This window comes from Urocampus carinirostris, chromosome 11 (assembly GCF_059441175.1).
Source record: "Urocampus carinirostris isolate Australia breed hairy pipefish chromosome 11, RoL_Ucar_1.0, whole genome shotgun sequence".
Classification (NCBI taxonomy): domain Eukaryota; kingdom Metazoa; phylum Chordata; class Actinopteri; order Syngnathiformes; family Syngnathidae; genus Urocampus; species Urocampus carinirostris.
The window spans coordinates 18,598,275-18,623,167 of NC_142359.1; the positions used below are offsets into that span (position 1 = coordinate 18,598,275).

Below are 24,893 nucleotides of genomic sequence, written 5' to 3' on the forward strand. Positions count from 1 at the left end.
TCAGCAGCGGAGCCGAAAAGAAGGCTTCGGATTGGGTGGCCAATCGGAGGGCGGAAGACAAGCAGGTCGAGTTTACCGGGGCTGGAGAGAAGATCGTAGCGTGGGACGGAAGCAGGTCGGGTCGGAGGCAGGCAGACAGGCAGACAGGCAGGCAGACAGACAGACAGACAGACAGACAGACAGACAGACAGACAGACAGACAGAAACAGGTAAACAGAGTTCTAGACGAAACGGGCAATCAGGAGAGTCACACAGAGTTACAAACGTATCCTCTGACGAAGAGGTCTGGGTGCAGCTCGCTTAAGAAGGAAGCGTTAGCCAATCAGAAGGCGTCCACATGATTGCTCCAAGTGACCAGAGTTAGCAATCATGACACAAGTGTACCGTGACCATATTAGCGATTTACCGGTGACGGAGACGATCTGGTGTCGTGAAATTCCTTCCTACACCTGGAGACGTCCCGATGCCCAGTGCACATGCACGCGTACCCATTTGTTCCTATTGAAAGCAGTGAGTACTTAGAATTTTTGTGTTTATATAGTCTTATTTGACTCATTCGCTGCTTCAAAATACTGTTTTGTGACTAAATATCAAAATATAGAGCTTGAAAACAGGAACCTCATATATTATTTTGCTTTCATTCTAAAACAAAAAATAGTATAGAATTACTACGAAAATACCAATACAGTAATATCATAATTACGAACGACTCCTATAAAATGATTTACTCCAAAATAACTACAAAAAAACAACGACAGTAGTATTACAAAAATGCTAAACAACGCATAAATAGATGCCACGTTGCTCAGCTGCTTCTTTAAATGAAGATCTATGGGGCTTGTAGTCCTTTTCCTTAGACACGCTGCGTGGTGGACTACAAGTCCCAGCATGTAGTACAATCGGGTACGCGTGGATGCATTTAGGAGAGACCGGGTTTTTTACAAATGGCCCAAGTGTCTTTTATTTTTGTCTTTGGTAAACGCTATCGTTTATAAAGTAAGTACAGGCTTGGCTACACGTGTGCTTAAATTATTTAACTTTATACTGTTATTTTGCTTTGTGGAAGCCCCTTTTTCACTGTCTCGCGACAGCTAGCTAGTCGGCCTACTAGCTATTTCTAACTTTTAAACATCATCAGTCATCATAAGAGTTTCAGGCAAACAACTATTCAACTAGTTATTTAATCATTTATTTTTTTATATCTAAGTGACGCTTGAATAGGCCAGCAATTAACTCAATTTTCTGTAGGCATTCGTCTTTAGCGAGAGACTTTGCCCCCGAAGCTGTCATGGAGCCATCCTGGAGAGCTCATGGTAGGGGGCGTGGGCGGAAGCAAAATGTTCCAGAAGAAAGGATGCGACAAACTCCCAAAAGTTCTGCAGGAAGAGGTACCAGTAGTCCAAGAAAGACTGACGTTGGGCAAAGTGAGGACCATTCTATCATCTAGGCAATGTTAATGCCGTTAATAACTCCCTTGACTCGTATCTGTATGCTGGTGTCCACTGCTCAGGCACTTCTGGACCGACCAAGTTTGAGGAGATTCGAAAGGCCAACCAGGCTGCCGCGCAACGACTGATAGATCATCAGTCCGGCTGTTCCTCTGAAGATGAGGAGGACGATGACGAAAACGAATGCAAGGATGCACGTGTTTTGGAGTCCACCTTCAACACGTATGCCAGTCATACAGGTAAGCGGCTTCAGTCAGAATGCTGATTTCATTTTTGACACGTTTGCATTTCATGGAGTAATTTCATAACTGCGGTGTACGTCAAGGTTGCCCTATGTCTCCCCTTCTCTATGTTCTTTGCATTGAACCTTTGGCACAAATGTTAAGAAAAGATAGATTTGTCGAAGGCATCAATATCCCAGGAAGTGGGGGACAAATTACCAAGTGTGTTTTGTACATGGATGATTTTAATATTTTATGTACTGACCGCGCATCTGTTGGAAGAGCCCTTGACTTGACTGACCTGTTTGGGAGGGCGTCTGGGTCAAGGCTAAATAGAGAAAAATCACAAGTGAAGTTTTATGGAATGTGGAAAGAGACAGAAAAGGCAGGACTCCCGCTGACGGTGTTAAAGACAGACCAGAAAATCCTAGGGATAAAATTCAATGCGGATGGAGGAGGCGAGACCAACTGGGATGACGTGACAAGGAAAGTTAAGCAAAAACTTGTTTTTTGGTCACTAAGAAAACTGACAATAGAGGGGAAGGTCCTAATCATCAAAGCGATCATCCTCCCAATGCTTTTGTCAATCAGTTTAATTTTTATGCCTAAAAGAAACGTGCTGTTACAACTAGACCGAGCCATCTTTCGCTTTGTCTGGGGCTCAAAAAAAGAGATAAAAAGAGATACAAGGAAAAAGGGGGGAAAGGAGTGCCTGACCTCCAGCTTTTCCTGGGAAGCAAATATGTCTCTCTCCACTTCCAAAACGCTGTGGGCTCACCCAACAACCCGAAAAGTCAAGCAATGACCCGGTTTTGGATGGGCTCATATTTGCGGAAGCTAAAGCTTGTACCAAACAATCGTTTGATTCCAGTTTCATTTAACTTGCCACCAACACATCTCTTTATTCGGGATTTTTTGAAGAATTTTGATTTTCAAACACAAGAATGTCACACTTTGCAAAACCACAGGGCCCTTATTGCTATTGTGCAAGAGCGAGCAACAGTAAGCCCTGTGCGGGGGCTTGCGTTTGGCGAATCCACAACGGTTTGGAGCAACGTCAATCATCCTGCCCTCCCAAACAGACTACGAGACTTGTCATGTATGGTGGCTCATGAAGTTCTCCCAGTCAGAGCCGTAATGCACCACCGAGGAATGTCAGCGACTTCGACGTGCCCTCGACCTGGCTGTGACGCCCAGGAGTCGGTGAGGCACCTTTTTTGTGAGTGCAGCGCTGCCCAGGTCTTGTGGACAATGGCCGAACAACTAGGAAAGTTCCCGGACTTGCCAGCGGGAGAGGTCCCTGATGCACAGTACGTGCTTTACGGGGTGAGTCGGTCGAGGAGGCCTCGGAATGACTTTGCCAGGGACTGGCTCACTCTCGCCGCCATCAAGGACGCCATCTGGACCTCCAGAAACCTGCTGGTATGGAGGTGCAGGCAGATCCCCCCCCCGTGGCTGAGCTCCAAATGGCTGCAGATACCATACAATCTGCGAGCGGCGGGCCTAGGACGCAGCCATAAAGAAGACTCGTCTGCACCCACCCGGAGGGGGGAGCCGGAGCTACACTGTGGGAGTCCCGGCAGCAACGGCCTGGGTTGTGGAACCCAGAAGGGAGAGGACCCACGCAGAAGGGAGAGGACCCACACAGAGGACTGGAAGAATGCTGCTTGGGAGGGTGGGATGGCAGAGCTATGCCCTTGCACAATAGTATTGCCTTTTACACGCTGGTTAACTACTGTTAAAAGAAAATAACTCTGAAATTGTTTAATTGATGTTGAAAATGTCAGGAAAAAATGTTAAAATGTCATATCGTCACGTCATATTATCAGATATAAAAAAATTGTGAATATGCTTGATGGCTGTGTTTTGCTGCTGTTGGTGTCGGTGGATTTGTTCAGACCGAGGACAATCGACTTTGGCCTGGACGGATCTATTGACACTAACAAAGATGTTATATAATGAAATTGTGAATATGTTTGATTGCTAATAAGATTTTCGAGAAGGTTTATTCAAACCTCACTTTGTGTTTGCTGTTAAAAACGTAATATTGGAATATAATATTGTGAATGTGCTTAATTGCTGTTGAGATTGTCATGATTGTTTTCTGTTTTTAGTGTCAATAAATTTGTTCAAACCCAAAAAAATTTCATATGTTTACTTCAGTAATACGTCGGTATTTGAATGACTCTGTATTCGACTCAAAAGTTAGACTGAATTTTGATTTGGTATTCGAACAAAAAAAAAACCAACAGAAACTAAAAACATAGCTGAACACATGGCTGAGCCCTGGCTACTCTTGCCTGGTTGGTAGGCATCATTTTGAGAGAGATCATCAGTCTGACAACATGGGTGGAGAATTTATTGTGACAAATCGTCAAACAGACTTCGAAATGCCGCCCCCCCTCTGCCTCCCCAGATCTTTCCATCGCCCACTTTGGAACCACTGTACTAGTGTTTACTTATTATATAATGAATACAGCACTTTGAGTTGCATTTGAGTTTTTGAAAGGATTTATATTAGTTGATTAACATCTAAGTATCAATTACAACTTAAGTCTAAACCTTTTATGGCACGTCTTCACCAGGTGGCGATGTCACAGGCCTTCAAAGAACAGGCCAGTACGTCAGTGAACTTTTCCAGTCAGGAGCGCTCACCTGCCTCATCTGCATCGCCTCGGTCAAGCGGACTCAGCCAGTGAGGAAGGGGGAGTGGTATCATTTATTTTGGACGACTATTTTACTTTGTTAACCTCTGACTGCACCATCCACTAGGTGTGGAGTTGCTCCAGCTGCTTCTCCCTCTTCCACCTTCCTTGCATCCAAAAGTGGGCTAGGGACTCGGTGTTTCTGCTCTGCTCGGCCACGGACGAAGATTTTGGGCGTAATAAACATCCATGGCCCTGGTGAGTAATAGAAATAAATCACGTTTATAGTTTTGCCCTTTTTTACATGTGGCAATTTTTCCCTCCACAGTCCCAAGTGTAGGGCTGAGTATTCCCACGCCGCCACTCCAAACAGGTAAGATCCCACTAGCACAAAGTGGTTCATCATGGATGTCATTGTGCATGTTTTTCATTCAGGTACTTGTGTTACTGTGGGAAGCTTCAGGATCCTCCCGCTGACCCCTGGTTAGCACCTCACTCATGTGGCGCTGTATGTCACAAGGAGCTCAAGCCTGCCTGTGGACACGCATGTCTGCTTTTATGCCATCCTGGTAAGAAAACACACACATACTACTGTAAAATTCATCTACAAGGTGCACTTGATTATAAGCCACACCCAATAGATTTTAAAAGGAAAAAACGAATACATAAGCCGCTCCTGACTATAGGCCGCACGTGCCCACATTGAAACATGAGGTATTTACAAAGAAAGACTGTACACAGAAAGAGTTTTAATGTTCTGACGGCGTGCTGCTGGACCTTTTCATAAACAAATACGTGTCTGTACGATTTCACCAGTCACTGAAATCCATTATCAGTCTGTGTCAGTTAGTCCAGAAGCTGACATTTATTTCAAATGAGACAATGAAATGAAATTATTTGCATCTATATAGCGCTTTCCAAGTCAAGACTTCCCAAAGCGCTTTACAGTGTGTTTCACATTTCCCAATAGTGGCCTTGCTGCCATGTAAGGCGCTAACCTGCTTATTGGGGGCATTAGGGGTTCAGTGTCTTACCCAAGGACACTTCAACATGTAACAAGGAGGAGCCGGGATTCGAACTGCGATCTCTTGATCTCAAGACGAGCACTCTACCTCCTGATAACGGCACTTGGATACGGGTGTGTGACAAATTTTGCAAACATTTTTGGCCATGTCTAGCTCAATCTTCCCGGAATTGTGTAAAAACCATAATGTCTCCATATTTTGGATTGAAAGGGTATGGGTGTCGGCCTTGGTTCTCGTTGCTCGCTTTCTTCCGCCATTTTCCACTTCCCGCATTTTTACCTACTGGTATTAGTGTAAATGCACACACACTTTGTGTGTGGTGACATTCCTGTATTTCTTGGTGTCCTCAGGCCCATGCCCACCTTGTCCAAAGATGGTGTCTGTTTCCTGCTTGTGTGGCAAAGCTAAGCCCCTCCCCCGACGCTGTAGCAATCAGGTGTCCACTCATTTTCAGAAGTTGTCGCCCTTAGGCCATCGATTTTATTTTGATTCGCCTATTTTGTTTTGCTCAGGCTTGGTCGTGCCAGCAGACTTGTGGAAAGTTATTACCATGTCGGCAACACAAGTGTTCTAAGCCATGCCATTCAGGTAAAGACACGTACAGTAACTAGGCGTGTCTTTTTCCAATTCCACTCACCCTGTTTATTTGTCTGTGTCAGAGTGTTCCCCTTGTCAAAGAGTCAGTGTTCAGAAGTGTGTCTGCGGTCAGCAAAAATCCGAGCGACCATGCGCCGATCCCAAGTGGCATTGCGAAATAGTATGTAGCAGGCTGGCAACTTAATTACGAATAATTCGCTCTTTCAAATGACTAATTTAGCTTTTATCCTCTTCTTTAGGTGTGTGGTGCCCTGCTCTCTTGTGGCAATCACACCTGTGAGCTTGTGTGCCACGACGGGCATTGCCCACCCTGTCCCCGCTCACTCAGCAGATCATGTCCCTGTGGCAAGACCAGTAAGACATGGATACAGCACATACACGTACATTCTAGACTGGGGTTGGATTTGTACGTTTCATTCTAGAATCCAGTCTGCCGTGCACAATGGAAGTGTCGCCATGTGGGGACACATGTGAGCGTCGCTTGTCATGCGGGAAACACACTTGCACCCTGAGGTGTCACCGTGGCAATTGCGACACCTGCCGACAGGTAACATAACAGCGTGTGTGCTTTTCTCCCCGGGCATAGTGTAAAGCAAAAATAATTTACAAATATAAAGACCCAAATTTGGCACTCTTTTACCTTATTCTGTGTTTACGTTTGCTCCATTGGCTTACTTGTTTTTGTGTAGGCAACGCTCCCCCCCCCTTGTGCTGCTTGTCATTTAATACTGGTGACACACAAATATGTGTATGTAAAATGACCCAGAATTCAGTATTTTATTTCATAGTTGTAAATACAGCTCAGATGTAACTGTATACTAAAGGACAAATATCAGAAATTACGTTTTTGTACTCTGCTACAGACGGTTCCTGTATAGTTGACTGTATTCAGTAGTGTTATGTAGGTTTTTATAAACGGCAGAAGTAAATGGAAGGAGACCAAGAGGAAGGCCATGATTGATGTGGATGGATGGTGTTATGAGTGCACTGCAGGAAAGAGGTCTAAATATAGTGGAAGCTAGAGCTTTGTTGGTGATAGGAATGAGCAGAGAGGTGTTGTGAAAGGATAGTGGGATGTTTAGACTCTTTCTAAGGGATGGGAAGGGAACCCCTATGATGCGGCAGTGAAAGCTGTTGGTCCCTGCTTTTCAACAGAAGAGAGTGTTGTGTCACCCTGACCTGAGTGACATGGCTGCTTTCTTGTGTCCCGTTTCATCTGGAGGGACAAAAGCATGACCAGCTTGGGTGCCGAGGTGCTTAACTTGTTTGGGCATTTGTGTTGGCCATGGTCCAAAGGATTTTTGTGTGTTTTTTTGCTACTTGTGTTCTTTTTTTTTTACTTTCTTTGTTTTTCTATGTGTTTGTCTTGCTGTCGGTCACCCCTCTCGAGGGATAAGACCAGGGTAGATAGATAGGTTCTTATAAACATTGCAGCAGCTCCCGTGTTATTTTCGATTGTTCTCGATTGTTCTCAGCTCAGGGATGCTGCTGGAAATGTGAATTTCCCTTCGGGGATGAACAAAGTATCTATCTATCTATCTATCTATCATTACTGTTGTTTTTGGCAGAAATTAGGTTTTTTTATCACTACAATAGTGCACAAATGACCATCAAAATCACGTTCTGCTTTTAAAAAGTAGCAACGACAAATGAGATACAAACTATTATCAATATCTTGCTACTTCCAACACTGGATGCAGTGTTCCTTTTGACCTTGTTTTTACGTTTGTCAGGAAGTGGAGAAAGAGTGCAGATGCGGTAAATACCGGAAATTGATGGCCTGTCACAGAGAGTTTTTGTGTGAGTCAAAATGTTCAAAAAGTAGAAGCTGCCAGAAACATGCATGTCGGCGGAAGGTGAGTCACCACGTTAACATCTGTCCCCAACTCCCAACTAAGTGCTTTCCTTTTCTAAATTGTGTGTCAGTGTTGCCCTGGCAACTGCCCGCCATGTGACCAGATCTGCGCTCGGTCTCTTGGATGCCGCAGCCACAAATGTCCGTCAGTGTGTCACCAAGGTAACGCAGGTTGACTTTTGATGATCCGAGCGTGCGTATGCATGAGTGTGTCTGATGAGGATTCTCTCATTTTCAGGAAGTTGTTATCCATGTCCAGAGACGGTGGATGTCCGTTGCTCATGCGGTGCCACTTCCCTGACGGTGCCATGCGGACGCGAGAGGAGCACCAAGCCTCCTCGTTGCAAAGAGCCCTGCAAGTACGCAAGTACTTTGGTTGCCTTGGCCATTTTTAAATGCCAATTTTAATTAAAACCTATTCAAAATGGTGTTTTACCACAATCACCTGTCTTTCTTGCGCTTTAAACACTGGCGAGAACTGATATAACCGTGGGCACAACATTTAGATCCTTTAAAGCGGGAGTCGGGCACTTTTCGACTCATAAAAGCAAAATATTTTGATTTATTTTGTGAAAGAGCCACACCATATATTTTGAGACAAAATTGAACTGAACCGCTAAGCCAAACTGCTTCCAAGTGAATTTAACGACGTGTCCACGTGCGGTGCAATGTTCACATTTTGCACCTGCCAATTGCATCCACCGCTAGCTATTGGCAACTCATCAGCTAGCTAATTAACTAGCAAGTGCTAGCCTATTAACATTCACACAAGTCTAACACAATAGCGGGTTTAGCAGGGGCGCAAACAATCGCTGTATTTTTAGCCAATATCATCCAAACACTGCTTATATACGTGAAGAAAAACTATCAATGAATAAGTTATTGCTTGCCGCAAAAACAGACTAATATTGATAGATTGATAATGGCAAACGTATGTTTGGACGAGTAAACAACTGCTGTGAATACTGTATGAGACAAATTTCTGGCGTCATCAGACTAAAAGTGCTCAATTAAAAGCGCACGTTATATGAGTATAAAGGTTTCCCTCCAGCTAAATGTTGCGTAGCACAAATACCATAGTGTTCATCATTATTTATAAAATGATAAATCTAAAAATTAATTTAATAAACTTCACATTAACATATATTCAAATATATATGTGTGTATAATGTCTATACATATGTTTATATAAACTGTTTTTTGATAATACTACTTCACAAGACCATGGCAGTCCTAAGTAGACCCTGGCAGCCACCCGGGATTTTTCCATTGCATTGGAAACACTGCTGCTGATCATGGTGTAAGAAATATGGTTTAGGCCACACTTCGCCATCAAATTGTGCATCATTCATTGCCCATATCAATGCTCGCCTACGTTTTATGAGTTTCTCCCTTGATGAGTGGCGTTTTGCTTTTAGGGTTGGTGCCACATTCCTTAGCGTCGCTGTTGCAATCGCGACAGCACTTTTCCATGGTATCTTTTGCATCAGCATGCTGTCTTTATTTAACATCAATATCCCGGGAAAACTTTCTCTTGGTCACACAATTCCAAATACATGATCGAAAATGCACGTGGAACATAAGGAGCTTGACATAGGCCACAATGACACGAACCAGAAGCGTTAGAGAACAATGTTCCAAATTCGTTACAGCACTTTTAATAAAGCCCAATCAAACTAGATGTTGCTTGGGTCGATTATTTGTGTGTTTAGTGAGGCAGAGGCATGATTTAAAAGGTAAAGTGTCAAGGGTAAACACAGGATGACATGTTAGCGTGTGATTCTATGTAAACCAATGCTCTATGTGTTAAATACAACAATGACACACTTAACTGAGACTGCGTCATATATAGTCATGAAAATACAGTACTTGGAATGTACATGGAAAAAAAACATATACGGACGCTGCCCTATTTGTAAACGAGAGCTTTGGACGATCATTCATAAGTTGAATTTGTTCGTAAGTTGCTTCAGTGATATATTTTGAATGTATAAGGCTTGTACAAGTAACCTGTATTGTTTTTGTACTAAACAAATAAACATTTAATAAAATAAGGTAAATAAGATAAACAGGGATAAAGGGTTTAAGTTGAACTTTTGGAAGATGAGCTTCAAGAGTTAGGGGGCTTCCTCCTCCGTGGTAGAAACTGGCTGAAAAAAAGCGGTCCAATAATTTTCTCAACGGCATTAATCTTCCATATTCCACTTTCATTTCAAAGGAAACGGCTCGCCTCTTCTTTACACTTTACACCAACAATATTGAATGGATGCACGAGATATTAAACGACAAAAATGTCAGTTATAGAGTACACGTAGTATGTTTAAGCACAAACAAGGAAGAGGAAGCGGATTTTCTCCGGAATGGATGCTGAGGAGACGGTAGTAGTGGAAAAAAGCACTACAGTACTGTCCTGTACTCAGAAAAAAGGTGCATACAATACAAAATCTAACTTGCATTGCCCGGATATTTTTCACAAAAAAAAGTTCGTATATGCCGTTTTTCTTAAGTTGAATGGTCGTAAGTAGGGGAGCGTCTGTAAACAAGTTTTTTTAAATTTTTTATCGTTTGAAAATTCCACCTACGAGTCTTGTCTGTGAATGCAGTCTAGCGCAAAATGCGACTTGTTCTTACATGGAGAGCTGGGTTTTCATCACACAAACAGTAGTCTCCAGGCTATGAATCGGTTCCACCACAATATTTATATAAAGGGGCATCTTCATTTTACACAGGTTAGATGATCAATGCCCTTAGTTCAGTGTGAAAGTGCTCAAAATCAAAATATATTTGTCCTTTGATTATAAAAATGTCTTTGAGGAGTTCGATTGTAATATACTTTGCAGCATAAACAACAAAACTGATGTTGTTGGACCCACCCCGCAGGTCTCCATCTTCCTGCCACCACCCTGCCCGAGAGCGCCACTACTGCCACCAAGGGCCCTGCCCGCCCTGTACACAGGTCTGCTTACAACCTTTGAGCGGATGCCCGCACACGTGCCCGCGGCCGTGCCACGATCGTGTTGTACTCAAGTCTCAGCAGGTATGACTTGCGTCCATTTCTTCTGAAATGTTCATCTCCCACTGCCGTGCAGCTCATCCGCAACCATCATTTGCTCCCCTACCTCTGCCCTTTTTTTTACCCACCATTGTGGTCCAGGTGCAGTTGTCCGGGCCGTGGGAGCAGTCTTCGCAACCAGCGTTTGTGACTAAGGCCTTGCCCTGTCCCCCTTGTCAAGTGCCGATACCCGTGTATGACAAAGACACACACATTACACAATTTATCTTCTTGGTTTTACTGTAATCTCCGGGCTATAATCTGCACTGGTCTATAAAATGTGAATTCAGTTTTTATTGAATTTTCAACAATTTTCCATACAAATAAAATCCACCCATAACAAACTTGGGAAGCACAGGCAAAATAGCAGTTAAACCTCATATATGAAAAAAGAAAAAGCAGACACTGCCCTACTTACTAACGAGATGGGTTTGGACGATTGTTGGTAAGTTTCTTCAGTGTTATATTTTGTATGTTTAAGGGATTTTATAAGTATTTTTAAAGTTTGTATAGGTAACCTGTATTGTTGTGTACTAAATAAAATAAATGTTTCATAAAATAATGATAATCAAAGTTGAGTTTAACTTATTTTAGGAAGATGGGCTTCAAGAGGTCCTCCTCCTGTTTTGCATAAGTCGAATGTTCATTAGTAGGGGAGTGCCTGTACTTGGAGTGTGGTGTGATGCACTACAAATACGGAGGCAGTACAAATTTTAATTGGGATAAAAACAAAATTCCTTTTAATATCCCTAGTATTTTTTCACAAGCTATAGCGTCCCTCATCAGTGTTTTTCAAACATTTACGGCTGGGCAATCGGGAGCTTGCAGTGTCTCAACATTGTCGGAGCTCAGGTCACGAGTTCAGTTTTGAATATCTTGAAAGATGTGTCCAAGCAGGGCACAACACTTCTGTCTCCAAGATAATAGACTCTTATATTTTCAAAACAAAAACAATATTTTGTACATGCACCTGACTATAGGCTGCATGTATGTGCCCACATTTAAACATGAGATATTTACAAAGACAGATGGTATCTTTTTCTTATAAAGGCACGTTTTTTTAATACTAGGTTAAGAATTGTTTTAACTTATTTTACATAACATGAGCCTCACTTAGTGGGATATTACATAATTGACTGCCATTTTGGTTCTACGGGTACCCTAAAAAAAAAAGCTCGGCAATGAAAAAAAATCGCAGAAAAATTGCTTTACTTTGAGCTTCCAGTTTGTAATCTTACTTGTGATTTTATCAATGGATTTTGGTTACATGACAATACAGCGAGATCTATTGGTTAAATAATGCACACTGTCCCTAATCCCTTCCACCTTCACTAAAAGACTGGGGCCTCAATTGCCTAGAGCACCCCACCCGACCAGGCATTGAGTTTGAGACCCCTGATTTAAATGATAAAGGATGCACATTTGTCATATTAAGTGGGGTTTGGTTGTCTATGAAAGCAAACTTTAATTAAATTTTATAACTTTTAAAAGGTATTTTGTATACTGTAGTAGCTTACACATGCAAAGTTTTAACTGTCTTTGTCTCTTTCAGCTCCTGTTTTGGCGAACACGAGGTAAAAGCGATTTTTTTTTTTTTTTTTTTCCCTACTCACCTGGATGGTGATCTAACCAGTGATGTATTGTGGATGATATTGATGGTTTGGTTCAGGTGAGCGAGTTGCCGTGTAGTCGCAAAGACCGCTTCTCCTGCAAGAGACCTTGTGGGCGGCCTCTAAACTGTGGGAACCACACGTGCGGAAGAGAGTGCCACCTGCTGGACGACGCCAACAAAGTAAGACCGCCGTTTATCATACAGTGATACCTCTACATACGAGCCTATTTCCTTCCCGGATCGTGCTCGTAGATCGAAATTTCTTACGTGTCGAGCTAATTTTCCCAATATGAAATAATTAAAAACTGATTGGGCCGTTTTTGACCTCCCAAAATGATTAAAGTCAACCCCAAACTTAAAAAAATATACAGTAATATTCATTTTAATAGCCAGCACCTCCTTTGTAGATGCCAGCTTCTCAGGTTTGTCCTTCTCTTTGCTGTGTTTTGCAACAAGAATATAACATCCCTTGGAAATTACTTCAGCAAAGCGCTGTGTAAATTGTTCTGCGGCTTTGTGATCAGCGCTCGCTGCTTTGCTAGTGTACTCTTTTGTTTTTCTACTTCTTGTTTCGTTTCAATTGTTATCATTCTTTTTTTATCTGATACCTTACCGTTACCCTTTTTGGAAATCATGGCTAAGGTCACAAAATGTTATAAAATGCGATAAAAACAAACTTGCTCAAGAATACAGGTACTCTGCGGGTATAACGAAGTTTGTGCAAAAAGGTTGCGGGAGGTGCATGCGCAAACTTGGTTTTTGCATTCGGGCAGTCACGAACTGTGAGCAGCCTCTAGTGGTAGCCTCTGGTACTGCTTCTGAACTCAATTTTCCTTGTGTATCAAAATTCCCGTTAGAGGTGCTCGTATGAAGAGGTACCACTGTATTGAAGGTGTCTGATCCGTAGCGTTAGCTTGTGCAGGCCAATTGAAATAACTTGTCAATGTGTGTTGTGATTAGTGCGAAGACTGCGAGGAGATCTGCGCCAAACCCCGGCCACAGCTTTGCCCTCACGCCTGCCCAATGCCCTGTCACCTTGGCGACTGCCCACCGTGCCACCAGATGATTCGGCAACGTTGCCACTGCAAGATGAGCGTAATTTATGTGGAGTGCATGTGAGTACTCGAGCGTACGCTGTGCTAATAATTGGATCAGTTTTTGTCGACCTCTAAGCCCCCTCGCACACTTTGTGCCAAATGCATACGATCCCACTGGAATTAGCATTTTGCTTTTGATGCACATTTTGGAGGAAAACTTCAAGCCGCCAATCACCTTGAGTATCGAAAATGTTTGCTTATTTTGGAGCTTGGTCACCAGATTCCTCAAGTGTGCGCGCCGCCAGGAATAAACGGCGAGTTGGTCTTATCCACAACGAATGCGTTCTTAATACAAAAGGCTGCGTTAACGTAATCACGTTTGAATCAAACCTGGGTAATATAAGCTCCCAAAAGTTCATTTTTTTTCTCTCAATGAATTTACCGTATATTGCCACTATTTTGCCACCATTTTTTCTATTTGAAACAGTACAGATTTAAATACAATGAAGCTTTTTTTCTGTGGCGATACCGAGAAAAATTGCGAGCTGCTCTGTTCCACAATGCATGCGCTCCAATTACTGAACGCCATGGTGACTTCTAGAAACCTTTATGACGCCCTTTGATAGAAGTTGGTCCATGTTTTTGCCAACATTATTTATCCAATACATAACAAGAGCAAAAAGGGATGTTTGACAGTACCTAATTTATTATTTAAAACATACTCACCCATATTTCAACTTTTTCACCCACAAAAAAGTCTCTAAAGTTTCTTTTAATCCTCTAGGAACGATGACAAGCAAATGGCTATTTGGTCCATTACTGTGTTGCAATCTGGCACTATTCTCCACAGTATGGTTGTCCTGGAGCTGTCATCTAGAAATATATATTTTAACAGGAAAAACAACTTTTGGAAGAATCTGTATAAGCTTACATAATGTCGGAACAAAATTATGTAAGAAAGTAAGGCTATTTAAATCAAAATACATTGTTAGATGATCAGTGTTGGGCATGTTACTAAAAAAGTAACTGTTTATGGTTACCCACTACTTTTTCCAAAAAGTAAATGAGTAAGTAACTGAATTATTTTATAGTAAAAGTAACTAATTACCAGGAAAAGTAACTATTTCTGTAAGTAAAAAAAAGTTGTATGTCAAAGAATTTTGAAATTTTCTGAGCAGTATTCGAGTCAGTTGAATAAAGAACAGACAGGTAGTTGTGCTATAGAACCTAGTAATATTTATTGCACCTCACTAGCAACAGATTAATCCTACACTTGAAGTGCAACAAAGCAAACGGTAAACAATATAATAAAATAACAATCAGCAGTAAACAATATTAAGTGATTTTAATTAATTAAATCTAACTCTCAGCACTCGAGACAGCTGGTCAAGTAAACATTGGCAACTGCACCTAAAATATTTTCTCCAGATCAATAGCCAATAGTAAAACAATATGAAGTGAGTTGTACTCTGTATCATAAATCACAGTCCCAAATCGGACAACTGGTCAAGTAGATATATGCCACTGTACTTTAAATAATTTTCACAGCAAAAGTAAACTGTTCAACAATAAAATACACAACAAAGTGTGTTTATCACTCCAGTGTAAATCTTAACAATCTGAGACGAGACATTCTGTTATTCTTCAATCATGTATCTAGTCAATCAAACTATACCACCCCATTTCAGACCAATGGTTGTATCTGAGGAGCAGAAGCTCTACAAACCTTGTGTCTGATAATTTGTTCCTCAACACAAAAGACACTTGAACCAAGGGTAACAATAAACCAGTTTTAGCGTAGTGCAGCTTTTGCGTCGGTTAAAAAACCTCTTGCCTTTCCGGGTCAAATACCTGCCTGATGGTACAAGCATTTACGTTTTTCCTTTCCCTCATTTAGGTTTTAGATCAGGGGATGGTGTAATAACAGTGTGTCGTTTGCAATAATCTGTGGTCTGAGCAGCCCTTTGAGACTATTTGTGATTAAGGGCTATACAAATAAACATGACTTGACTTGATTTATACACCACCAAATTAACGTGCACCACCCCATGGACAAAACAAGAATGACAGACTTGCATTTTGTCTCCTACGGGCTCTATTACAAATAAACAGAGCAGAGTGGAATTGCTACAGTTGAGGTTTTTCAATTTTTTTCAAAGTAACACACCACTTTTGACCGTCAGTAACTGTAATGGCATTGTAGGAATAGAAAAAACAACTCGCTAATTACCCAAATCCTGGAAAAATAACAGCGTTATTCCCAACACTGCAGATGATTACAAAAAGTGTTTTGATGTCCTCATTGCGTGACAGGAAAATGACAGAGGCTGATGAGGAGCAAAGGACAGCGTTATGCTCGTGCAAGAACCAGTGTCCCAATGTGGTATGCCAATCTCATTCACTAGATTGAAAAGGTACAAGACTTTATTTTTAATTGTGCCCGTGTGTTTCTTGTACTTGTTGGAAATAGCTGAGCTGCGGTCATCGCTGCAAACGGGAGTGTCACCCAGGGACGTGCAACGTGGAATGTCATCAAAAAGTCAAACTGCGATGTCCGTGCAAGAGGATCAAGAAGGTACTAAATGTCCGCCTGTGGTCTTACAAGCATGTTGAATCGTCATGACTTTTCAAAGGAAATGGCGTGTGCGCTGTCGTCTACCAGTGTTGTCAAGTGTGACAACAACTGCAAAGAACAACAGAGGAAAATCAGCGAGGTAAAAATACCAGCGATGCGATGATGTCAAAGAAAGTTGTCAATAAGCTGCTAATGTGTGTAATTCATTCAGCTGAAGGAAGCAGAGCAAAAGGGGGCCGAAGAAGAGGAGCAACGACAACGTCAGGTGAGAAAAAAGAGGTGGCCTTTTGCTATCACAGGGGTCAGATCTTGAGCCTGACCCCGACTTCAATTTCAGTCATTACGTACGTGTCGAGCCGGGCTTCTTTCTCACTGATTTTTTAAAAATATAAATATATGGTTATTGAAATGTATACTAAAGCAATGTGTGGAACCTGAACTAAAAAAAACTCACTCTGACGTCGCTACGCAAATACAGACGCTCCCTGACTTACGTAAAACGGTAGATATGAACATTTTTTTCGGGTTGTCGAAAAATATCTGGACATTGCTGTAAGTTAGATTTTGTATTGTGCACCTTTTTCCTAGTACAGGAAAGTACTATAGTGCTTCTTTCCACCGGCGTGTGGCGCTGTGAAAGGTCACCCAGCATCCACCCCGAAGAATAAATCCGCTTCCTCTTCCTAGTTTCTGTGTAAACATTCGATACTGTCTATGTCTATGCTATCGCCAGCGCGCTAAGAACTTTTGACGTTTTTATTGTTTGATATCTCGTGCATTCATTTAATATGGTTGGTGTAAAGTGTAAAGAAGAGGTGAGCTGTTTCTTTTGAAATGAAAGTGGAATAAGAAAGCTTAATGCGGTTGAGAAAATAGTAGGAAGGCTTTTTTTTCTGCCACTTTTTACTTAACTCTTCCAAAAGTAAGTTACACTTAACCTTATTCATCTTTATAGATCATATTATTTTATGAAATGTTTATTTTTCAGTACAAAACAATCCAGGTTACTTATACAAGCCTTAAACATACCAAATATTGCACTGAAACAACTCACGAACAAATCCAACTTACGAACGATTGTCCGCAACCTCTCGTTCGTAAGCAGGGTCTCTATCACCAATCACTAAGTCATTTTGAGGCTGTGAGTAGATTAAGCCACGAGAGACTGTAGTCTGCAAAAAATATAGAAGGCGCCTAATCAAAAAACTTACTGTAATAAACTCTAACAATGTAATTCCTGTCTCTTAATATTATCAACTCGCTATTGTTCTTCTTTGTCTCTCTCCTTCTCTCTTCGTAAAAGTGTCGCGCTAGATTCTTAAGGACACACTGCTGCTGTGATTAACAGCCCACTTGTCAACCCGTCAAAATGACTGACGGCCCTAAAGTGTTCCTGTTAATTTTGAAAAAAATCTTGTCAGTCATGGAAAATTGGAGGAAATGTAATGTTTGTGGAAACAAGAATATAAAGCATGTAAATGTTTATACAGTCTTTAACTTTTTCTTACAAAAGACTGGCTTTACAAATCGCCTTTCCTCCCGAGTCCTCACAAATAAAATCTGAAATTTCAGGTTTGCTTCGGGTTTGATCCTGCAAATCAAGTTAATAATAGATGCGACGGCGCTGTTTTCAGCCAATCAGAATGCAAGGCAGACGACAGCCCTGCTGCTTTCTGTATCGCACGTGATGCATGGAATGATCGCGGCTTCATCCATGACGTGTACAGGATTGATGGAAAGCGAAACAAAGTTATTTGTTTTACATTAAGTGCTTTATTTTTATGACGCTGCCGTTGGGTCGGTTAGTTGGCAGTGAGAGAAGTTTAGAAGTTACTGCGGCCGCTTTACTTGCACTTTCATTGAGTATATCACTGCGCCCTCATTAGTATACCTCGTTAACATATGAAAAAAACAAATACAAGCGAAGGTGGCTTTTCGATTAAATTAAAGTAAAAGTATGGGATAGATAGGATGTGCAGTTGGTGACCCGGTGTATCGGGTTTGTGAGGCTCGTGATGTAGTTTCTATATGGTCCTCGCCGAAGACAATGAAAGGGTGGAGATGGCAGCACTGGTTTTGTGAATTTGATGTGCTGGGTCACTCATTTGTACATCATCTATATACTATTATCTCTCAAAATCTGAATCTATTTTTATGTGTAGTTGGTACAGGGCTGACAAGTTTTTCATGGATCGCCAACATTACAAGGATATTGGCGTCGTTGGACATCTCAATGCCATTAATATAACTCCGTATACAATAATTGAGACCCTTTTTTGAGAAGTTTGGATAATGAGGAAGAAATAATACGGCTTTGCTATCAGGAAGAGTGACTTAAGAGTCGCTCGCTGTTGTTTGGGTGACTTTATTTGCTCCACGTATGATACACGGATACATGGTGTAACTATGGTGTGCGTGGCTAAGTGTTTCTGACTGATCTATTAATTGGTCTTTCTCGGGGTTGGTTCAATTTTTATATCCGTGGGTTGGAATATTTTTAGGCCCTTTCTTACTTCTATTGTCCGTCTAGGAGGAGCTGGAAGCTTTCAACAAGCGGCGCGAAGGTCGCCGCTCCAAGAAACGAGGACGACGAGATGAGGACAACGGAGAGAATGGCGGCCTCATGGGACGCTGGCGGAAGTGCGCGGCTATTGTCCTCCTCCCACTGTGCGGAGTAGCGCTGTCACTTGGAGCCTTCTGGCTCCTCAGCGTGGATAATATTTAAGATTGCGAGTTCTGTAGGAGTTACTCATGATGTCATGATTAAAATGAAAAAGGACGAGTAAAAGGGGGATCTGGACATTCCTTTTGAAGGGTTTTATTTTAGTTAGTACTGTGGTCCGCAACCTGCCCTACAATATATTCACAGTCCGGATCGAGTGGCATTAATTATGTTTATACTTTTTAAAAATGAATAGCAACCTTAATAGTAATGAACATGAATAATGAGCGTAAATCCATTGTTTAGTCATGTAGAACATTTAGATGTCCTTGTAACATGATATCAAAATCGCATTAATTTTGTCGAAACGCTTTTCCTAAGAGGAGGTGCTGAGTCTAACCCCAGCCATGTCTTTGGAACGTGGGTGGAAACAAGAGTGCCCTTGGGCACAGGGAGAACATGTAATCACCTCACAAACCTACATGAGGGCAAGGAAAAACTCAACCTCAACGTGTGTAAAATGAAGAAACCTTGAGAAGGGGCCTCACATGAGGTAATCCCCCTTCTGGACAACCAGGCTGCAATGGATGTTGTCATAACAATACACAGATATTGTTAACAGGAAATATAGGTCATTCATAAGCTAAATAATAATAATTGTGTATTAAGCTTAGATTTAAACATTTCCACTGAGGTTGCAGAATCGAATCTCAGGGGAAGTAGCATTCCACAACAACCGGGCCTGGATGGGGAACTCTCTCGAACCTGCGGATCTCTTCTTGGCTCTTGGGATCACTATTAGACCAGCGTTTTGAGAGCGAAGGCTCTGGACCAGAACATAGGGGGAAATTAAATCTGAAAGATTTGAGGAGCAAGTCCATGCATGATTTTGTATACCAACATAACCTTAAAATCACATATTAAGGTAACAGGGAACCAACGCAGGTTAGCTAAAATCAGGGTAATGTGATCAAACTTTCTTGTCTTGGTTAAAAGCCTCGCTGCAGCATTTTGTACCAGCTGCAGGCTCTTGATTTTTAACTTGGGGAGACATGAGAGTAGTGCATTTCAGTAATCGAGACGGGACCATTCTTCTTGATTGGCTATAAGAGCAAAAGTTTGATTTGATTCACTGCATTTCTGGCGGGTGGGAATCTTTGATTCCAAGTAAATGAATGGCATTAAATGTGTGCCCAAGCTGAAGAGTTAGGGTCTTTTTCAAGCACACAATTCAGGGATGTAACATTCGATCCTAAAAGTTAATTGGGGTTCTTTTTCCTCAATTTTTTTCCTACAGTAATATTTACCTCATGTAGTTTTTTTCAACAGTGCATTTTTAAAAGAAAAAAACTATTGAATTAATTTCCACTACAGTTTATTTAACTAGGGGATACCCGCGCGGACTGGGAAGTGCCGACAGCATTTTTTTACGCATCAAACAAAAGACTACAAAAGTAACAACTTTGCAGTGTTGGAACATCAAAAATGACCTAGTCAGTTGTTTGAAAGTGGTGTCAATTGTTTTTCCATAGACAAACCATTTGTCCTTAAATTCTTATTCCTCCACAGTGCAAACCTTGATTATATCATATTAGCCTTGCTATTACTTTTTTTACTTGCTGTCAGAATAACCTTTACCGCAGGTGTGACAAACAGGCGGCCCATGGGCTGCATTAGGCCGGCTAAGGGATGGAATCCGGCCCGCTAGACCTCGCTGAGGGAAGCGATAGGTTGTGGCTGAGTCTTCCAACACGACAACGACCTAAAGCACACAGCCAGTAAGAAGCTCCGTAAGAAGCATATCAAGGTTCTAGCATGGCCCAGCCACTCTCCAAACATGAACCCAACTGAAAATCTTTAGTGGGACCCAAAACTCCATGTTTCTCAGCAAAATCCCAGAAACCTGACTGATTTAAAGATCTGTGTGGAGGAGTGGGCCAAGATCCCTCCCTGCAGTGTGTGCAAACCTGGTGAAAGACTACAGGATATGTTTGACCTCAGTCATAGCAAACAAAGACTACTGTACCAAATATTAACATTCATTAAGTAACTATAGACCTGTGTCAAACCTACCGTTTTTTTCTACAGTACTTGAAAAAGTGGTAGCACAGCAGCTGAATGACTTTATATCCGAGAACAATCTTTTTGATTTAATGCTATCAGGATTCAGGGCTAACCACTCTACTGAGACAGCCCTGATTAAGGTAACCAATGATCTACTGGCAATGGACTCCAGCGCTTCATCACTCTTGCTGCTGCTGGACCTCAGTGCTGCTTTTGACACCGTGGACCATAATATCTTACTAGAATGGTTGGAAAAATGGAATGGTCTCTCAGGAACTGTCCTCTTATGGTTCAGATCCTACCTCTCAGATAGGACGCAGTGTGTTAAATATGGTGAAATGACATCTGAGCACTTTAGTGTTACTTGTGGTGTTCTGCAGGGTTCAATACTTGGGCCCCCTTCTTTTCAGCATTTACATGCTTCTATTAGATAATATTCGCAAGTATATCAGTTTCCATTGCTACGCAGGTGACACTCAACTATATCTTCCGTTGGAGGAATCTGCCACACTCAACTCTGGAAATTTGGAGGCCTGCCTCTCTGAGATAAAAGAGTGGATGTCACTCAACTTCTTGCGCCTTAGTTTTGAAAAGATCGAAATGTTAGTTTTTGGTCCATCTAAATACAGTGACTTGCTCTCAAAAACTGCTCCGAACATTGACAAATGTCATATCACCCAGAGTGACTCAGTTGAAAACTTAAGATAGAGAGATAGATAGATAGATAGATACTTTATTTATCCCCGCAGGGAAATTCACACAAATAAGTGTCATATTTGACCCCAATCTGTCCTTTCAAACACACGTGAAGAATATTACTAGAACAACTTTCATTCATCTTCGCAACATTGCTAAAATTCGCTCTATGCTGTCTCAGTCAGATTATAATTCACGCGTTTGTTACCTCCCGTCTCGATTACTGTAATGCACTACTCTCCGGTCTCCCGAAGTCCAAAATCAGCCTTCAACTGGTACAAAATGCTGCAGCGAGGCTTTTAACCAAGACGAGAAAGTTTGATCACATTACCCCGATTTTAGCTGAACTGCATTGGCTCCTTGTTAGCTTAAGATGTGATTTTAAGGTTCTGTTGGTATTATACATGCATGGACTTGCTCCCTCATATCTTTCAGATTTAATTTTCCCCCTATGTTCCTGTCCGGAGCCTATGCTCTGAAAACACTGGTCTACTAGTGATCCCAAGAGCCAAGAAGAGATCCGCAGGTTCGAGAGCGTTCTCCAATCGGACCCCGGTGCTGTGGAATGCTCTTCCTTCTGAGTTTTGATCTGCAACCTCAGTGGAACTGTTTAAATCTAAGCTTAAAACACACTTCTAATCCATAGCATATGTATAATCTATATTTTATGTTGATAATATGTGTATTATTTCCCCTCATGTAGATTTTAGATGAGGGGAGGGTGTCATAATAGTCTGTCATAATAGTTTGCAATAGTCAGTGGGTCTGTGCAGCCCTTTGAGACTCTTTGTGATTTAGGGCGTCACAAATAAACAGGACTTGACTCGACTTAACTTCGTATTGTTGTTCGACTGTTTCATCACAATTTTATTCGTAATGTTCAATAAAAAGCGGCACCGGATGACGTGCACGCGCACTTCAAGTCCAGGCGCGGTCATGTGGTGAGCGCGCTCGGCGGGAGTGAATGAAAGGGGGAGGGGCCGAGAGATGGCCAAGCTCCCGACGGCGGCAGCCTCCAGCTCCAGTCGCCGCGATTGTTCGGCGGAGGCGGCAGTGGAAGGTGTTGTCCGTTTTTCGCGTGGGAACGTTTCAACTTCGACGGAGCGAACGCGGTGAGTCAATTCACGCACAAAAAGGGAAACGGAAGCGCCACAAAAAAAAAATATCAGCGGCAGTATAATCTTCGAAATAGTGGTGTGTCTTTCAAGAACAAAACGGCTCTAAGAGCCGACTCTCTCAAGTGAGCGACAGGAGCCGGCTCCCCACTAATCAGAGGCCGGTTCCCTTCGACACGCTTTTTTTCCCTCTTGTGAAAACATGTTGGCCTGGAGAGAGATGAGCGCCACCAGGCTGTACTTGCCCAAGACGCACCCCAGGAAATGGTGGCCCCCACGACCCAAGTGGTTAAGGGATCCAACCAACCAGTGATTAGTCAACATGCATTTTTCCCCGTGGATTCTGTTGTTGACTTTAGACCTGTTGAGTTCACTGTTCCTTTAACTGCCAATGACGTAGGGCCACCACTTCCTGTGGTGTGTCCTGAGCAAGTACAACCCGGCGGCCCTCGTCCTTCTCCAGGCTTTTTTTTTTTTTTTTTTTGAGCAAGTGTTTTCTCCCCCACATGAAACAGATAGCACTGGTTTCCATGGTTACCAGTCGCAAGAGAATCCCTCCGAACCGTCTCAGATACAGCGCCTTCATCCTCTGGTCGTCGTTGTTTTTCAGTGTAAAAGCAACCAATGTGTGATATATAATCAATAGATGGCTCTGTGTTGTCTGGCACGAATGATAATACAGTAATACACATCACAACGTGGCGGCAGGATGCCGGACAAACGTGGTGCCTACTTAAGTGTGTAAAACAAATACTGTACACAATATTTGAGAACAATAAACTGTTCTCATTAGATTTTCTTTTGAAAAACCCAATTTGGCGCCAAATCACTCAAACTTTAGCTCCTTGGGATAAAGTGCTATGCAAATAAACATGACTTGACTTGATTCTCTCCCCATCTCTCTCTCTCCCTCTCCCTTTTCCTCCCTTTTCTCTCACTCACTGTCTCTCTTTCACTCTGTCTCTTTTTCTCTTTCTTTGTTCCCCTTTGTCTCTTTCTCCTTCTCTGTCTTTTTACCTTATTTTGCTCTCTCTTCCTTTTTTCCTTTTCTCTCTTTTCTCTCTTTTCTTTCTGTCTCTCTCTTGCTTTTCCCTTCTCTCTTTCTCCCCTTCTCTCTTTCTCTCCATATCTCTTATCTCCTTCACTTTTTCTATTTCTCTTTTGATTTCTTTCTCTCCCTTTCTTTCCCCCTCTCTCACTCTTTCTTTATCTCCTTTGTTTCTTGCATCCTCTTTCTCTCTCTTTCTTTTTTCTCTCCCTTTCTTTCTTTGTCCCACCCTCTCTACCTTTCTCTCCCTTACTTTCTCCTATTTCTCTCTCTCTTTTTTTCTTTCTCTCTTATCTGCTAGTCTGGCCCCGAGAGAATGTTTGTTCTATCATGTGGACCCCAAGTTAAAATGAGTTTGACACCCCTGCTCTAAGGGAACCATCCGCACCTGCCTTTGGCAACAAAATCTTAGTTAATAAAGACCAATTAAACACAACTATGGTACATAGATATTTTTATTTTTGAAAAGCAGCAACACAAAAGCTTGGCCAGACCAGAACACGATTGAGATCTTAGCCTTGACCAGACGAAATTCGGATAGGGTCAGAATTGGGCACAACTTCAATACCTTTAGGTTGAAAGTGGGGAATCAAACTTTTTTTGGGGGGGGGCTTTGGAGTTACCCAATCTTTCGATATCACATCAACACAACTGTGTGATTTCCTTGTTTTACCAAGAGGACTGTTGGCGCTAACATTTTTTTTGCCACTGAGTCAGTCACAGTTCGTGAAACCAGTGACCCTGCTAAAAGCCTGCTAGCTGGCTCTAAGACGCCAACTCAAACTTTGATTGGTTACGCCAACTGCTCTCGCCAAGACAGATTGTATGGGCCGGAGCCTGTAAATCTCATCCTGAGCCTAGCAACAAGTAATGGTAGAAATGAAATGAAATGATCTGCATTTTTTATAGCGCTTTTCAAGTCAATGACTTCCCATAGCTCTTTGCATTGTGCTTCACATTTCCCAATAGCGGCCGTGCAGCCATGTAAGGCTGCTTATTGGGGGTATTAGGGGTTCAGTGTCTTACCCATGGACACTTCGACATGTAACATGGACGAGCTGGGATACGAACTGGGATCCCTTGATCCCAAGACGAGCGCTCTACCTCCTGAGCTACTGCCGCCCCTATGAAATGAGATTGGTTAAATCAGAGGTGTCAAACAGCGGCCCGCAGGCCAGATCAGGCCCTTTACGGGATTGAATCCGGCCCGCGAGACAACGCTCAGAGTAGCGCAAGAGAAA

The 24,893-nt window shown here is 42.2% G+C and overlaps 2 protein-coding genes across 3 annotated transcripts in view; both read left to right on the forward strand.

Annotated features, from left to right (window-relative positions):
• The first annotated feature begins 394 nt into the window (after nucleotides 1-394).
• nfxl1 (nuclear transcription factor, X-box binding-like 1) lies at nucleotides 395-18,867 on the forward strand. Of its 2 annotated transcripts, none has more exons than XM_088347753.1 (25): nucleotides 395-510; nucleotides 1,249-1,424; nucleotides 1,511-1,687; nucleotides 4,255-4,364; nucleotides 4,442-4,572; nucleotides 4,643-4,687; nucleotides 4,750-4,883; nucleotides 5,690-5,775; nucleotides 5,852-5,927; nucleotides 5,999-6,096; nucleotides 6,176-6,290; nucleotides 6,359-6,483; nucleotides 7,670-7,792; nucleotides 7,863-7,953; nucleotides 8,030-8,150; nucleotides 10,672-10,828; nucleotides 10,946-11,037; nucleotides 12,396-12,417; nucleotides 12,513-12,635; nucleotides 13,416-13,570; nucleotides 15,806-15,875; nucleotides 15,963-16,067; nucleotides 16,126-16,206; nucleotides 16,279-16,332; nucleotides 18,598-18,867. In XM_088347753.1, exons 2-25 carry the CDS (start codon nucleotides 1,289-1,291, stop codon nucleotides 18,790-18,792), a joined length of 2,622 nt encoding a protein of 873 aa, XP_088203879.1. In that variant the 5' UTR covers nucleotides 395-510; nucleotides 1,249-1,288; the 3' UTR covers nucleotides 18,793-18,867. The 2 variants fall into 2 exon arrangements, with proteins under 2 accessions (XP_088203879.1, XP_088203878.1); XM_088347752.1 differs by lacking the exon at nucleotides 395-510 and adding an exon at nucleotides 839-996.
• A 3,600-nt stretch (nucleotides 18,868-22,467) lies between these two features.
• Nucleotides 22,468-24,893, forward strand: part of corin (corin, serine peptidase) — a 37,883-nt gene continuing 35,457 nt past the window's right edge. Inside the window, exon 1 of the mRNA XM_088347904.1 lies at nucleotides 22,468-22,601. The gene's annotated coding sequence lies outside the window, so the exon portion shown is untranslated. The remainder of the gene's footprint in view (nucleotides 22,602-24,893) is intronic.